The sequence below is a fragment of the Galeopterus variegatus genome, unplaced genomic scaffold, assembly GCF_000696425.1.
Source record: "Galeopterus variegatus unplaced genomic scaffold, G_variegatus-3.0.2 Scaffold525, whole genome shotgun sequence".
Lineage (NCBI taxonomy): Eukaryota > Metazoa > Chordata > Mammalia > Dermoptera > Cynocephalidae > Galeopterus > Galeopterus variegatus.
In genome coordinates this window covers 173581-190512 of record NW_007726636.1, presented here as the reverse complement: position 1 = coordinate 190512, position 16932 = coordinate 173581, and the positions used below count along the sequence as shown (strand labels likewise).

The window sequence follows — 16932 nt, the reverse complement described above, 5'->3', positions numbered from 1 at the left end:
TTACCCTCCCCCTTCACGCAACGCATGTTTGTGGGTAAACTGGTGCTAAACAACTTGTAGATGACCTGCTTCTGGGTCAGGGTTGTGGTTTTTTTTTTTTGCAACTGGCCAGTTTGGGGGTTCAGGGATCTGAACCATGGACCTTGGTGTTATCAGCACCACACTCTAACCAAGTGAGCTAACTATCCAGCCCTGGGTCAGGGTTTTGAACTTAGCACAGCAGCTCCCTTGCTGCGATCTATTGAGAATCAGCCTTTGACACAAGGGTTTGTAAGGACAAAAGAATAAGAGCAAAAAGAAAATTATTTTTGTTTATATTTAAAAAAGGAGGAGCTGGCCCTTTAGCTTGGTTGGTTAGAGTGTGGTGTGGACAACACCAAGGTCCAGGGTTTGATCTCTGTACTGGCCAGCTGCCAAAAAAGAAAAAAGAAAAAAACTTGGGATTTTTATAGGACTTGCATTAAACTTACAGATTGATTTGGAGAGAACTGACATCTTTACTATGTTGAGTCTTCCAATTATGAACATGGTATGTCTCTTCATTTATTTAGGTCTTCTTTGATTTCTTTCATTAGCATTTTGTATTTTCAGCATATACGTGTTTTGTTAGGTATACATCTAAGTATTTCACTTTATTTGGAGCACTTGGAAGTGGTATCGTGTTTTTAATTTCAGTTTCCATATGTTCATTGTTAACATGTAGAATTATGATTAATTTTTGTGTATTGATCTTATATCCTATGACCTTGCTGAACTCATGTATTAGTTCTATGTTGGTTGTATTTTGTAGTTGAGCCAAAAGATCTCAGGAGGGTCCTAAGCATGACAACCACAAAACCAGGTATAGGGCTGGGACTGCTATAAGGCAGCAGTAGTCTAGCCCCACAAAGCAGATCCACAAGAGCCTACAGAGGTGCAGAGCACTAACTTCATGCCTGAGACCATTCCAGGGTCACTCCCAATGTGACCTGTTAGACCACACCAACCATGTGGTTACTGGACTCATGCTATGGGACACTAAATGTACTCTTTGTCTAAAGCCATATCCATAACTGACTTTGAGGCCTTGGTCCCTTGCATACCTGCCTCCCTGCACAGTACCCCCCACCCCTGTGCACTCTGCTTACTTGGCCACTGATTTCCTCTCTCCGGAGCAGCCGAATGGCCAGGCGCAGCAGCCCCACCACTGCCCGTTCCACAAGGAAGCAGAAATCTTGTGCCTGGACACAGAGGTGATATAGATGGTCTCGAACAGTCTGCCACACACAGCCTACACGGTCCCTGCAGAGAACATAAAGGGATGAGGGCAGTCTCGGCCTGAAAGGTCACTGGGCAGTAAGTCTCCTAGGCCTTTTAGGGCTCACTGGTATTATACCCTAAGCAGACAAGTATAATGACAAGCTTCTCCCCTACTGCCTACAATTTCATGTTTTTCTTGCCCCCAGAGCCCACTCAGCAAGATGTCTTCCAACCCTTTGACACAAGCCCAGTACAGGGTCTACCTAAAGACTGTGCTGACCTACCTGTCTGACAGTCTTACCCTACCTGTTTTCCAACACAATCCTTAGCAGCATCTCCAGACAGAAAGCAGCATCTTCCTCATCATATGTCTCTTCATATGGCGTCACTGAGACCAGAGCCTAGAAGGTAACAGCAGCAGGACAGTAGGCATGGAGAAGCCAGCCACTGGCCCTGCCCTGCCAGAAATTGAGGCATATACCACTGCCCCCATCACCCCTCCCAGAGCCAATCAGCTCTTCCATCCCTCTTTCCTTTCTTCATCCTGTACCTTCATGAGCTCCTGCAATGACTCCAGCTGGAGGAACTTGCTTTCTGTGATCATCTTTTCTGGGTCACATTGCTAGAGGGGGAATAAGTGGGGAGGGGGGGGCTGCAACATGGACTAAAGGGAAAAGAATGTCCCCAAGATCCAGGTAGAAAGGGCAGAGTCAGCCCTGGTTACAAGCCCTGGATGACTCTACTCTTCAGTTTACAGAGCAGCATCTGTCCAGTAGGGAGGAGTCAAGGCTTTCTCACCAAGGGTGGGCAGGCAGTTACCTTGATACAATCTAAGGCCACTCTCTTGGCCTCTTGGTTCTCAGTGGATGGGCCCCGCATGCTAGACTGCTCAGGACCACTAAGTGTCAGCCAGCTCACAAAGCTCAGCACTGTTGACTCTCCTCTGTAGAAAAAGGGTTCATGCCCTTGTGAATCCCAAAGTCCTGACTCTCCCTCCCCAAACCTCTCCTCAGCCTCTGGTTTGCCCTTACCGGTTTGATGGTGTTTCCTCCCGCTGTAGACAGATCTTGCCATTGGGATCCACAAAATCTTCTACCTAGAAAAGTAGGTCAAGAATAAGAATAATTTCTTTCCATATGCTCTTTGCATTTACTGACCCTTCAAGCAAAGTTCTCTGGATTTCTTCCTGTAGCCCCTCTGCCCCTACACTATTATTCCCCCTCCAATTGGTAACATGGAATGGCTTCTACCAGACTTCCTTTACAGCTATCCCCCAAGATCTGTGGTGTCACATTTGAGGTGTTCCTAGTAAGTTTTGGCAGACATCAGGCAGAGCACTACCCTCAACCAGTTCTATATCCAGATAGCACATAATGTTGGGGCTCTTGCCTTGTGACTGCTCACTGGTCTCCTATCAAGAATTACCTCTACCATAGCCTTGGGCAGCAGTTGGGCTCGGAAGAGCTGCAACATGGCTTCCATGATATTCTTCCAGCCCTCCCGCAGGATGTCACCATGACGATGGGCCAAATGGAATACTGTCTTGGCTGTAATGTGAGCTTTAGGGTTGCTTCCAAATACACTGGGCAGGTTCTCAATAGACTGGAAAAAAGGATGAGAAGAGGCTTAGGGCCTGGCTGATATTTGGAAAGGAGAATCTCTCAGGCTTCTGCCTATGGTTCCCTGAGGGTCCTTTTGCTGGTTCTGCTTCAATCCCTCATAACACTGGTAAGGGCTAACCTGGATAAGGCCTTCCCGACTCTTGCATCTCCTTTCTCATCCCCATTACATGAGGTGACACTATTCTCATCCTAGAATGTGTAAGACAGAAATGGCCTAAGCTCTGGTATAGAGCCAGTGGGGCAAGGTGAGGGAAGATGCTGAGGGCCACCAGCTCTACAGATAAGGGTAGGTCCATGGCTAAAAGAGGGGTTCACATGATGGCTTTGGTTAGGATCCCTTTACCAGCCAGCCACCAAAGAAAAGAAAAGAAAAAAAAAGAGAGAGAGTTCATCCTTTGGAACTCCAAGTATACAGTTCCTGCCCCTGCTCACCTCATTGCTGAGAGCTGTGAATTTGCACAGAGAGATGATGAGATTGTCAAACACATCACTGAGGCCATAGTGAGCGGAGATCATGGCGCACTTCCTGTAATGTCACCCCCATCCCAGAAACAGAGTCACTGGAAGGCCAGGCAGCCCTTCCAAGTCCCTGAGGAGTCTCTCATGGGGCTCGGCTCTTCCCCAGTCAGTCCCAGGAAGAAACCTTCACTCTTGAGTCTAAGACTGAGCTTTCTCAAGCTTCAGCCTCCCTCCAAAAACTCAGGAGGAACCCCATTCTAAGGAAAGTAAGAGTAGGAGTCAGAGAGGCATGGAGGGAATCATGTTAGTTCAAAAAGGTAGAACGAGGTGAAGACCAAGGCCAAAGCTGGGCTACCTGAAGCCTGAGATGGCTTTCTGGATGATTGTCTCCTCAAGGCTCTTGTCAAAGACATAAGAGAGAGCAGCAATAGTGGGGCCCCAGGTCATGGTGAAGAGGTCAAGATCATAGCTGCCAGTGGGTACACGAAGAAATATGCCCTCAGGGGTGGCACCTCGATGAAGTAGCACATTCCACACATAATTCTCCCGAACCAAGCCTGTCTGCTCCTCAGGCATCACAATTTCCTCATTCCTGTTAGGAGATAAGGTAAGGAGTAGCTGGGAACCTGACTGATTCCAAACTAGGACAAGGGGCTTTGCCCATACTGGCACTCTCCATCAGTGAGAGGTCATCAAAACTGTAGCTCAGGGGCCGGCCCGGTGGCGCACTGGATAGTGCGCCGCTTGGGAAGTGTGGCGGCGCTCCCGCCCGAGGGTTCGGATCCCACATACGGACTGGTTCCTGCTCACTGGCTGAGCGAGGCGCGGGAGCAACACTGAGGGTTGCAATCCCGTTGCCGGTCCCTGGTCCGGTATGGGGGCAACACTGAGGGTTGCGATCCGTTGCCGGACACAGAAAAAGACAAAAGACAAAAAAAAAAACAAAACTGTAGCTCAGTGGTCTGCTTCCCACCCACCAGTGGGACTAGGAAGAAAGAAAGGAAGCATCCCATAATCTCAAAGTCCTGTCTCTAAGTGGGGCCCTTAGTTCTGTAGTAAGAAGATATCCGGGGTTGACCAGTTAGCTCAGTTGGTTAGAGCATGGTGTTATAACACCAAGGTCAAGGGCTCAGATGCCCCCGCTGCCAAAAAAAAAAAAAAAAAAACTCCCATTCTTTCTGGTTGTGAGAGGATGAACAATTCTCTCTACTTTTTCTGATTCATAGTAAAGAACTAAGTGTCCCCTCTCTGACATAAGCCTCACCCTCCAGTGCTCATCTTGAACAGTTCTCTGCCATCCACAGAACATATCTTGTAAGCTAGACAGGAAAATACAGCTGCTTCAGGTTCAGGAAGTGGGGCCATGATACTTTACTTAAGAGGGGCAGTTTGGACCCTCACTTAAGAGTACTAGATCCCAATGTTATCCAGGCTGCTCTAAGGAAGAAATGAGCCAGCAGAGAGGAGGCTGCCCAGCTAAGTTCCAGGCTAAATCCAGGGCAGGCAAGTCATTGCAGTCTGATGCAACTCTAAAAACTGGAAAAGAAAGCTATGTGCTCTCCTTAACAGAGATGCTGTCCTATTCTCCACAAATATACTCACTTGATGGCATGGTACATATCCTCCAGGATGTCTTGCTCAAAGTCTTTGCCCCCATTCACACCTTTTAGGTTTTTGCGAAACTCCTAGAGAAAGGCCAGTAAGCTTTTTCCACCTGTGTTAATGCAGAAGCCCCATCCAAGGAACTCCTGGGTTTGTGGTAAATAGGACTTAGGGCATAGTAAGTGAAAGAACCCACCTTCCCACCCCAATTCCTCTTCTGGATTGGCCAGCCCTCTCTGATTCCCTTGGACAGGACCCTGTCCACCATGCCCACTGGAAATCCCATGTTCTTCCTGCTACCTTCAAAGCTGTGCTGGATCTTGTCTGCCTTGGCTGGGACCCAAGTTTACCTCCAGGGTCATGGGTGCATTCTGTTTGCGAACATTGTGGTTGTGCTGGTCAGTATTAAGCATGATGACAGCATAGGCCAGGGCAAAGCAGGCATCGCTATTGGCAAATGGGGAGCCATTACAATTCTGAAAAAGCAAAGACACCACCTGTGTCAATGCCCTTCTCTTGCCAGTTAATCCCTTACTACCAACCCACTGGTCAGTGCTGTTACAGAGGGGAGGTACCACCCAGAAAGTGGCCAACCTCTTGCCAACTCCTTAACAGAATCTGATCTCTCCCTGGAAAGCTCACTGATGTTGCTCTCAGCCTTCTTAGGAGACAGTAGCTGGGTTCCTTAGTTGGGGACCATAGAAGTCCTCAGTCAAACTGACCTGGGATCCTGGGGTCAGTACCTGACACTCAAACTCACCCTCCAGTGCTCTGTGAATGCCTCCAGCAATCTCTGGATTACTGGTGCTTCCCCAGGCAAACGGAAGGCTTCCAGGTAGAGGCGAAGAGCTTCATCCAGCCGTAGTCCCTGAAAGCTGAAGGTGCTATAGGGAAAGGAAGAACGAAGAGAATGAAGATATGTAAGCAGCATATGTTGTTGGGCTCTCTGTAGCCACAGTCCTCCTAATCTTCTCTTACTGGAATGGAGGAGACTGAAGGCTCTGGCAAAGGGGTGGTATCTCCTGGTCATCCCTAAGACAAACCCTAACTTAGTACTTTTCACATTAGCAGACTCTTGCCTAGAAACCTCACCCCTTGGAAGCCTGCTCCACCCCTTTGCAATGTTCTCCCTGCAGAATGGAGAGGCTCCCAAAGCTATCTCATTGAAGCCCCTTTCAGGTTCAACAGATATAAACAATGGGAAGAGGAAGTGTGTGTGACCTGGATCACCAGGAGTAACAGGCTGAGACTGTTTTGAGGGAGGAGTTCCCTGTCCTTGCAGACTGATCAACTATGTCCCACAATTCTTATAGCTTCCTCACCTCACAAAGCTCTCCAATAGGTCAATGTTTTTGCGGTCACTCACGAACTCTCCAATCATTTTCTTGTCCAGCCGAGGGTTCTCTCGGAGCCACTGGGCTACCTCTGTGTTGTCCATTGGGATGGTGAGGAGGCCTTTCTCCTGCAAAAACTGGATCCCTTTCTTTGGTTTCTGGTTGAACTGCTCTGTGCCAGTGATTAGCAGCTGGAGGAGAAAGACTAGAGGTGTCAGAAGCAGCTGTGCTCCTAAATCAGACAAGGCTAGGCTGGACTCCACCATAGCCCACAGCTGGTCACCTAATAGGCCCCTAAGATGTGATTCTTAGTGACTTCAGAACTAAGGGTGGATCATATTGGCTTTAACTTTCCCCATCTTCATGCCTAATTAGAATTGGCTGAGGAGCTCCTTTTCACTTCTTTTCTGAATGTTTAAGATGCACGGACAGCTTCCACATCTCTAATTTTTTGATCAGGGAAAAAAGTAGAGAGACTAGAGAATTCTTCTCTCCAGTTTTATATCCACCCTTGGCATCTGCTGACACCAGCATCTTGTTTATTGCCTGGCTTGGATTCCCCTTCTTTCTTTGGTTACCTAACTCTTAAGGCCCTGGGTTGGAAGGACGAGGTGGACTGTGGTAATAACTCGACTTTCTTTTTTTTTTTTTTTTTAAAAGATGACCGGTAAGGGGATCCTAACCCTTGACTTGGTGTTGTCAGCACCACGCTCAGCCCGTGAGCGAACCGGCCATCCCTATATGGGATCCGAACCCGGGGCCTTGGTGTTATCAGCACCGCACTCTCCCGAGTGAGCCACGGGCCGGCCCAATAACTCGACTTTCTTTGTGTCCAGTCACAGCCCTGTAATCAAGGGCACACATAAACCAAAGGCTGGCATAAGAAAAAGAAAGTGTTAAATAGGTTTTCTTTGTGTTAAGAAAACTAAAAGAACGAATAATTATTTGAACTTTACTAAAGCACCAGAATAAATGTCAATTCCCTTTTATTGCCAATAATCATGTGAGAGCTGGAGATGACCAATAATCTTTTGTGACCTACATGACAATAGTTCCCAGTGCTCCCGTTACCACCATCAATAACTTGGCTCTCAGCTGGTGAAGCATTTACCCAGGGGCATACAATAGGATATGCCCAACCACCTACATGACAATAGTTCCCAGTGCTCCCGTTACCACCATCAATAACTTGGCTCTCAGCTGCTGAAGCATTTACCCAGGGGCATACAATAGGATATGCCCAACTGCATGGTTTAGGAGTAAGGGAAGGGCTTCAAAGGAGACAGGGAGGTTGCTGAAGTCCCAAAAGGCCAAAGACTAGCCTTAGGAAGCTGTACAGTGAGCTGCTAGACTCTCCCTCACCCTCATCCTTTGGGACAGAAACCCTACAAAGGACACCCAGACAGAGGTAGGCAGAGGCTGAACTCTGGGGAATATATGTATGTACCTTCTTTTTGTTTTTAATTTCAATTAGTTCCCGTGGATCTGGAAGGAGACAGGAAAATCGAGGTGGCTTCCGGGTAAATATTTTGTCAGCTAGGAATGGGAAAAAGAGAGGGAAAAACCCATAAGGCCTCTTTTACCAGGATAATGAAGTTTGTAAAGTTACTAATACACTCCTCAATGATAAAGGAAGAACTTCTGAAATTTGTCCTTCTCTTCCATTTCCCTGGAAGTCCTACCTTCTGGAGGTCCAAATGTTTTCTTTCTTCTCTCTGGGTTTGAAGGCATGCTGAGCTGCCAAGGCTCACTCAGGTATTGCCCCAGGTGTCTCTCTCTTCCCTCTGCTCTCCACCAGACCCTCCAGTTGAGAGGGCTTAGGGTCACAGACACCCAATACCCACCTCCAGAGTCACCAGCTTCCTCCAGATCACTGCATCCCGGCTTCCCGTGTTCTGCTGGCAGCCGCCCTCCACGTGGCAGATGTAGACCTAGGATGTCTGGGGACATGCCTCCAGCTTTCCCATCACTGGCTGCTCTCTCAGCTGGTAAGAGAGAAGATACATGAAGACTTATAGGGTAGGTAGCTAAGCAGAGTTGCAGGAGAGGTCGAGTCCCAAGCCAAGAAGACCTGCATGCTCCCACATAAGGTGCTAGCCCTGACCAGGACAAACCCAAGCCAAAACAAGTGGTCAACTGTCCCAGGTCAGCCAACCATTAGATTCTATAATTGAAAGAACAGATTACCTAGTCACTTTCCCTGACCTTCTGCAACCTCAATCTTCAGGGGGGAGATAGAGAAGATTAATTAGAGTCGAGGCAGATATTGGGGATAGGGAAACACAGGCCTAGAGTTTTTAGAGACAGAAGTCCTATAATCCTTTAATCTCTGTTCTCTTTTCTTGCCATAAAAAAAATAACAATTCTGTAAAAAACAAAAACAAAAAACAAAACAAAAAGTGGGGAGGAGGAGAAAGGGAGAAGTCCTTGAATCCTGCTAAGCTGCCTGACTGTCCTATTATTCAAAACACAAACCCCAGAAGCACAGAATTGGGAGTACCCAAGCGGAAGTGATATTAGGACAGGAGAAGGGGCTCAGTGAGTTGAGAAGGTATAAGCATAGAATCCTGAGATCTTCAAAGAAAAAAATGCCTCTCACTATTGCTACTTTCTCGGGTGTCATCTACTGCCTCACAGCTGGGTCTGGCTGTTTCTTTCTTCTCTTGCTGAGTGAGGTTGTTGAGGACTTTGGCCTGGCAGTGAGCCTCAGTGCTGTCAATCACTGTCAATAGGGCATCAAGAGACAGTAGGTGTGTTGTATAGAGCTGACCAGACACAGGGAAGGCATTCTGGAAAGTAAACAGATCCATTACACTCAGGAGAATACTTTACACTTTAACTGTTCATTGCCCCCAAATCCTGAAACCTACAACTTGTACATTGCCCTTAGAAAATGCCTTTCTTCTTCCTGTTTCCCAGCTCTCAAGGAGCCTCTCTGTATGTAGCATTCTTATTACCACCAGGGAGATTTCCTTAATAGAGCTTGCTTTCTAGAGGTCGGCAATAGTACTCAGCACCTTGGACAGCAACTTGGTGAGGTCTTCAAAGAGGTTGGAACAGTAGTAGTCACAATCATAGTTAATGTAGAGCTCAGTGACAAAGCTGGGTATGTGCCAGAGCTGCACAATGGCCTCCAGTGCCATCTCCTTCATCTCGTAAGGCATCTTGGGGTTCTCTACAGTGATGATCTCCATGAGCTTTTTGATGTACATCTGGCAATAGCCCAGTAATTGGCATTTGGGTGGAGAAAGGATTCAAGATAGGAAGAGACAAAATTGGACAGGAAGAACATTAAACAGGGAGCAGAAGCCCAGCCAAGAGGCATGCATTAAGAGACACCTAAAGGTATTTCATCCCCTAAATACATCCCCCTCTTTGGCCTCCATGTTGGGGGAAAAAGCCTGGCTCTCTGCCTCATACCTGATCCCAAACAAGTTGCCTCTTGCTTTTTTGGGGCTATGTGAGCCTGAACTAGTCCTATTTAGAGTTTTTATTTTTATTTTTTGCAATTTAGTGGCAATGCTGGCTTGACTTGCCTGCCTGTGTTGCAGAGGAACTACTCGACAGAAGAGCTGTTCCCATTCATTGTGGGGTTACCTGCCAGTCTGCATATTGGGGTACTCCCACTTTAGAGTCAGCCAGTTTTCTCTATGCTCCTTTTATCTTTGCCACTAAAGAGGCCAATTGATGAATCAAAGATGGAGGCTATAAGCACTCTCCTACAGAAAGCCCCTAAATCCCACCCCTGCAGCATGACAGAGCTGGCCCAACTAGAAATACTATATATCTCCCTATTTTTTTTTTTTTCTTTTTCAACCGAGGTCAAGACACTCACCTCCAATTGGAACTTGAGGTGCTCTCGCATGCTCTCAAACAGTAGGAAGCATACTCGTAGGGAAGCAGCATAAAGGTTCAGTCGCTCTACACTGAGTAGCTGGAGAACAGAGTAGAGTAGGCTGCGAGGTTTCTGAAGCTGACTATGGCTCAACCAAGAGATAGGCAGGAGAACAAACTCGGTGAAGTTGCCACTAGGATTCTGTGCTCCAAGGGAACTTTCTATATGGCCATTCCTATATTTCTTTCTGGCTGCCAGAGTCCCTGGGGAACTACTGGAACCCTCTTACTATGACTACTGGCCTACTGGGAGGGAGGTGCTTTTCTGGGTCCTATCCTCTTTGTACAATCAGCCAAACCTTCCTGTGCTCCCCTGGCCCTTGAGAGATCCTGAAAAACAGCCAAGCACTCTAAGACCCTCTAGTAATCTGGTCTTACCTGGAATAAATGGCGGCACATCTCATCCTTGATGAGGCCCAAGAGGGTCTGGCATTGGGCAACAGGAGCTGACTCAAGGGCCACTGTCAGCAAGTGCAGTCCCATGTGAATCATAACCTCTGAGTTGTGGCGGTCATGTGGATTGGTGAGTGAGATGAGGAAGCGGAACAGCTCACGGATACAGGGAAGACCATAGGGGATCAAAGCTGTGCCTGGGGAAGGCCAAGAGGAGAGTGGGACTGCTAAGAAACAACTAGCCTGCTGGCTTGGCCTAGGATAAGGCAATTTCAGGTAAGTGATTCTCTTCAAGGAAAAGGATATATTTTTCTGGTGAGGTGATGGGGACTAATCTCACTTACTGGAAGGAATCTGTGTCAATGATTACCTTTCTGTTAAAAGTTCTAAGCTTTCTATTCTTTCCTCTCATTTCCTATTATACACCAAACTCCCTTCTCTGTATAAGTTAGGGAAGGGCTCCATCCATGCCAAAGTCCTATAGCTTGATTACATTTCCTGACTAGAAAATGACCTAGAATTTGGACCAGCAGGCAGTAGTTACCTTGTTCCAAGATGGTCTAGGTTCAGGTAACTTGGAGGGTAGGATGGGGGTGGTGAATGGAAAGAGCCTGCCAGAGAGCACCCACCTTCTTTCTGGGAGGACTGTGTAAAGCGCACACCCCGGGGATTGACGTAATCCATGTCATGGACAGAGGCAGAGTCAGAATGGTCAGCAGGGGACGTGCACTCCTCTAACACTTCAGGGATGGATTCCACAGATGCTGACTGGGCCTTCTCCACATGGGCGCCTTCCTGCTATGACCAGTAGTGAGGTGATACAGGAAGAGGGATGAGGCAAGAGCAACTTGAAACTTACTCCCCCTGAGGTACCTGTCCTCCAAGATGTCTCTAATGGACTGCAGGTGTAGGCCCCTCAGTGGTTTATGAATCAATGCTCAAGGCAGGAGTATGTGATAAGGACTCAGAAAACATGTCCTGTGGTGTCACTGACGTACAGTGACTAGAACCCTAGAGGTGTAGAGGCTCTCACAGGCTTAGGATTTAGATTATTACTATTGTGGGAAACAGGGAAGAACCCCCTACCCTAACCTTCTTTTGAGGCAAAGCCTGGATAAAGCATCCAAAAGATTAAATTAAGGCAGTACCCATAGTGGAAGATTGGAGAGGGACCATCAAAGCCATACCTGGGGATCAGGCTGCTCAGGAACCCCTAGCTCACTCCCAGGCTCTGCAGCTGTGCTGTACCCCGGAGAGCCAGGTTGCTCCAGGTCAGTAAGGTCCTCCTTGGAGGTGGTGTGGGAGGAGAATTCCAGGCCACTGTCTGTAGAGGGGCTGACCATTGCTGAGGCAGCTTCTGAACTTGCAGAGGATATAGGAGTGGGCATATCAATGAAGGGCATACTACCTGTCAAGAAAAGTAAATGAAACTTGAAGGAGAAGAGACTCTGTGGGCAAAACATACTCTCCATGGTACTAGGGGCTCTGTTTCCCAGACTGCATGCTCATCTCTGCATATGCTGGTCTCTAAAGTAGTCAGAGTCCTTCTGAAAAGAAAACAACCTTAAGTCACTGCAGAGCTTCTTAATGGTCACAGTCTGATTTGACCTGGAGTTTCCTTTTTTGCTCTTGGAAGAAAGACCAAAGCCCCTCAGGTGGTTGGTCTTCCATTTCAAAACCTCTGAAAGAGAAAGGAACTTTTCTTCTATCCATACTAATAAGAGGAAGCAGCCCAGGGCACTTACCAGTGAGGTTAGAGGATAAGGCGGATCCACTGGGAGTGGGCAGCTCTGAACCTGATGTGACTTTGGTCATATGGTGTGGGGGTCGGGGGGATCTCTTCTGTTTCTTCCACTTGGATGAATCACTCATGCCTCCTGCTCTCATTTTCAGCTGGAAATATCACATCTCATTAGCACTGGTATTCACACTAAGATTCTATCCCTAAAAATCTTTACTTAGACCTAGTAGTCTCTAGGAAACAGCCTGTACCCCACATCTGTGCTAAAGAAAGAATCTAGACCCTCAGGTCACATTCCTACTCCTCTAACCTGGCTTCTACATTTGCCACTTTACAGACTGGCGTAGCAGCCTCCATGTGGAAGGTGACATTCTGCTTCTGGGCTGATCATAGGCAAGACCAGCTCTCACACTTATCGCTTTGCTTCTCTAGGTCCTGGGTGTTACACTAAGTAGGCAATCCTGAGTCCTGTAAAAGGTGAAAGATTTATACGATCTAAAGAGAAACCAGAGTATCTTGAGTCCTGTAGATGATGTATGGCCCTTTTTCAGAAAGGGCAGGGGATCCTTTGCCTGGAGCCTCAGATCTACTGCCCCATAGATTCCCAGGCTTTCCTCCTCAACTACCCTTCAGAGCAGTCTCCTACTCCTAGTTCTAATCCAAATATGGGAGCCTACTCCTTTCCGTCCAGACTCTTAGCTTTTTAATTACTGCATGGACTGGGTCTAGACAATAAACACATCCCTTACTCTGGAATTTCTGCATCAAATTGGTCAAAAGCTCATTCCTTGGAGTTAAGGAATGAGTGGCATCCTGGTTTATTTGTGGAGTTAAGGATGGAGGGTCATGTTATTCTGCTGCTCTGCTCTCTACTGCTCCCAATTTTGGTATATTAATGGAACCTCCTGTCCTCCTCACTGCTGGTCTTTCTAGATGCAATTTTACATTGTCAGATGGTAAGGCTACTGACTCCTTGGTCTCTTGCACTATTCTACTCCCCTCTCTCTTGCTGTATTTCTATTCCTCCTATAGCTTGCTTTTAGTTACAAGGGATAAGCTCTATCACCTGTTGACTACTGTATGATCTACATTTTTTAAATGCATTTCATCCACCCTATGTTTACAGTTAGTTTGTTTAGGCCCATTTTGTTTTCCTAGCCATGATGCTTTCTCAGTTGGGGTAGGAACCCAGTCTCTCTACAGTTATGCTAAACCATTCCTAGACTGATAGACCATTCCTGGATTGGGCAACAGCAACTCTCTTCCAGAAACCATTAGAATGACTCTAAAGAGAGTACAAGCACTTTTCCTCCCTGCCTCTTCCTAAAGCCTTAATATATTCATGTTATCCTTGGCCAGTTCCAGTCCTTCTGTTATTTGGGGGTAGGGCCCTTCCTCAAGGTTCCCCAAGCTCTCAGAACCTGGGTAGCCTTTGATCCTTTACTTAGAAACCACACAATTCTTCTTTTCCTATCCACAGCTCCTCCCAGTAAAGGAGAGAGGCCCAAGAGCTGAGCCCTTCCCCCAGCTCTTACTAACAGAGCAACAGCCTCATAGTGGATTTATACTTCTTGTCCCTTCAACTCCAAAATGCCTGCAGTCATATGCCTAGAATTGAGCTTCAAGTGTTCTCAGCACTGTGGCTAAGCAGGAACCAGAAGAATGTTCTCTCCAGGAACCAATGGAGCTCAGCTGGAACAAGTTCATGATAAAAAATGTTCTGGAAGAAGAGTCAGTCAAACAAGCAGAAGGACAAGAAGCCCTAGAGATCAATGAGGAAAAACAAGGACCTCCTGGCTTTATTGGCAGTTGTCTCTGCGCTCCAAAAAGTACTAACAACTGGATCCACTTTTATGAGACAGCTTTTCTCTCCAGGAGGCTCCCCCATTTCTGGGACTCCAGACAATCTAACTTCTACCGAGAAGCCAGTCACTGACATTCCTTCCCACACTAGGATCAGTCTTTCCTGTTTCCTTCTCTACCCTCTGTAAAGCTATCTCCAACCTGGTCATTTCAATGAGTGGTCTCCGCCTCCTGGGTAGACTAGGGCCCAAGAGGCTGCCAGTTTTCACAAATGCCTCAGCCCTTAAAAAGTATAGCTGTACTCCCCATCCTAAAGTCCTAAAGTCCAGGGTGGGCAGCAGGACTTATGGAACCCTACACTATCTTATCTGTACAACTTTGTATTCCAAATGACAGTGTAAGCTTTACAAATAAAAAGGCAGATCCTAGGTTAATAATCATGACAACGTGCTACATAGCCACTGAAGAGAGCTTCAACTTAAGAATATGCAAGCTCACAAATGAAACTTTAGACAATACATTCAAAGAGAACACAGGCCAATGGACTACCTAGCTAGGAGTACACACGAACACACACAGAGTTTTTATCTTCAATGACCTGGATGTCCACAACCACACCTCTAGCACATACACTCTTGTGATGGATAGCCTAGACAGTCCATACCTGCTTCTCTCCCTCTTCTTCCTAAGGCAGAGATATGGGAATTAGGGTAATCTTTTACCTGGATCACTCCCCTAAGCTCCCCTACATCCTGACTTTTAAAAGACAGAGGTCATCTTTGCAGATCCCAAGGTATTCCCACTGTCCTGGGCTATTTGGCACCTGGCTCCTTTCCATCAATCTAGAATTCTAAACCCTGGAATGATGCTTTTAACCAAGAAAAAAAAAAGACCCCAATTAGATAGACTACTCTTTCCCTCCAAACCCAGTCTGGATATCCAGATAGAGTTGAGAACTGTCCTTAAGCTCTCTATGCAAGCTCTGAGACAGAAAGAGGGTAGAAGAGGGAAGGGTCTTGCTTGAACATCCCTCATAGTTTCTCCAGAAATGGTAGATCTTAAGCCTCCCCACAGGGTAACAGCAGGATCTCTGCTGCTTAAGGCTTCCTTCTCCTGCTTCTAGGCAACCAGGAGAATTCCCAATGCTGCAAAGCTACAAACACATGCAACTCTTCTCAAGCTGTGCTGTTTTACTAGGGAGGGGTAAGTTGTGCTGTATATAATGAAAATGGGACCCAGGTGTTACATATAAAAAATAAATAAAAAGGGGGAAAGGAGAGGGAGAGGGAGAGAGACCTTGAGGTTCTTAAAGAGTAGTACCCTCTCTAACTGGTTCGGGGCTTTGGTCTGCTCCCCACTACTTAGCTCCAGTTTGTTGAGGAGACATGGAGAAATCTGTGAAAGACAGGCAAATGCATGATTTAAAAAGTGAAATAAACTCAGACACACGCCAACAGGGCACAGGGCAGGAATGGGGATGGATGGCAGGGAAGAGAGGAAGGTCAGGTGCATGCACCAAATAGCCAAGGGTCATCTCCATGGTTAACCTCTTAAGGTTGTAAGCAGAATCCTCATGAGAGGACTGTCAGCTTCAGTTCAAGATAGAAAGAGGCCCTTCTTCTGGCCACCCTTCATCTTCTAGCAGTTTGATAACCCTTTGATATGGAGTCAGGCTTGATTTATCTCTTTAACAGAGAGTAGCACAAGCGTGAGCCCACTTGAATCCAGCATTAGGGCAGAATTTGGGGCACAGCCTCTTTAAGCATCCTACCTGTTGAAAAGGCTGAGTCCTGATGAGGGGATGGCAGGACTTTCATCTTTGTCAACATACGTTTTCAGCCTAGCCTGATGGGCCTCACCAATTCAAGTGGTATATCAACAAAGATAGGCCAGAAAGGAAAGGTTGGGGAAGGCCAAGGTATCTGGGACAGAATAAATTTCTCACTAAAGGAGTGAGAGCTTTTTCTAGATTCCAAGCAGACCTGTTAGGCAAAAACATGTCTTTGCTAAGCAAGGGTATTTGGTAGTGCTGAAGTTGGGAAATTAAGGTCTGGATGAGGGACAACAGAGCAGTTCTCAGATCATACCTTCTTCATGTTCGTCCCCACATAGTTCTTGGGTTCTTCTTTAAACTGGGGTAACCTATAAGGTAGAGAATCCCATGGACTATCATTACAGATAATGACAAATGTCCCCCTCCATGCCAGCCATAGTCCAATGATGTTCTGGGCCAGAGCATACTCTGTCACTTAGGAAAAGCTAGGAAGAGAGGCAGGGTAATTTAACCCTTTTTAGAGCTTCATCAAAGAGCCACAGGAATTGGGGGACATATGACGTGTACAAAAGAAGGTAATCATCAGGGCAAGATGACTAAAAGCCCTTGGAGTGTCGAGATTCTTTTCATCTTTAAACTGACTCCTTTCTGCTTGAAAGCCAAAAGATGGGGAGAGGCAGTCTATCAAAACCCCAGGAGACTGGGCATAGGGCAAGAAGTAAAAAGCAGGTTGAAATTTTGAAACCAGTAAATTTGAGGACTAAGAAACTCTTTACAGCAGGGTCTAAGGGCAGTCTAGTCTGTAGATAATAAGGATTTTTATCTATAGATCTGAGAGCACAAAGAAATCCCAGGGGGAGGTTTTAAAGCATTCGTCTCAGCTCTTCTCAAAGCAAGTCTATTGAAAGGAGGCATACGAAACAGACAGTTAGGCCTAGTATGAAAAGGCAGGGCTGGCTAGTTAGCTCTGTTGGTTAGAGAGTGGTGCTGATAACACCAAGGTCCAGGACTTGATGCCTATACCAGCCAGCTGGCAAAAAAAAGAAAAAAAAAAAAAAAAAAAAGGCCGCC

The 16932-nt window shown here is 46.7% G+C and overlaps 1 protein-coding gene across 6 annotated transcripts in view; it reads right to left on the bottom strand.

Annotated features, from left to right (window-relative positions):
• GBF1 (golgi brefeldin A resistant guanine nucleotide exchange factor 1) overlaps window positions 1–16932 on the bottom strand; it is a 107327-nt gene that overhangs the window by 9408 nt on the left and 80987 nt on the right. For 2 of the 6 annotated variants that reach the window (XM_008569697.1, XM_008569699.1), the window contains exons 7-28: window positions 16175–16229; window positions 12289–12436; window positions 11731–11951; window positions 11173–11341; window positions 10529–10740; window positions 10092–10190; window positions 9274–9468; window positions 8856–9045; window positions 8101–8241; window positions 7704–7792; window positions 6245–6447; window positions 5683–5806; window positions 5273–5398; window positions 4923–5005; window positions 3676–3912; window positions 3294–3387; window positions 2665–2841; window positions 2271–2335; window positions 2059–2182; window positions 1790–1861; window positions 1546–1640; window positions 1128–1281 (exon numbers count right to left, since the gene is read on the bottom strand). In XM_008569697.1, coding sequence (XP_008567919.1) covers window positions 1128–1281; window positions 1546–1640; window positions 1790–1861; window positions 2059–2182; window positions 2271–2335; window positions 2665–2841; window positions 3294–3387; window positions 3676–3912; window positions 4923–5005; window positions 5273–5398; window positions 5683–5806; window positions 6245–6447; window positions 7704–7792; window positions 8101–8241; window positions 8856–9045; window positions 9274–9468; window positions 10092–10190; window positions 10529–10740; window positions 11173–11341; window positions 11731–11951; window positions 12289–12436; window positions 16175–16229 — 3073 coding nt within the window. The remainder of the gene's footprint in view (window positions 1–1127; window positions 1282–1545; window positions 1641–1789; window positions 1862–2058; window positions 2183–2270; window positions 2336–2664; window positions 2842–3293; window positions 3388–3675; window positions 3913–4922; window positions 5006–5272; window positions 5399–5682; window positions 5807–6244; window positions 6448–7703; window positions 7793–8100; window positions 8242–8855; window positions 9046–9273; window positions 9469–10091; window positions 10191–10528; window positions 10741–11172; window positions 11342–11730; window positions 11952–12288; window positions 12437–16174; window positions 16230–16932) is intronic. The other 4 variants (XM_008569698.1, XM_008569700.1, XM_008569701.1 and 1 more) reach the window with 3 other exon arrangements.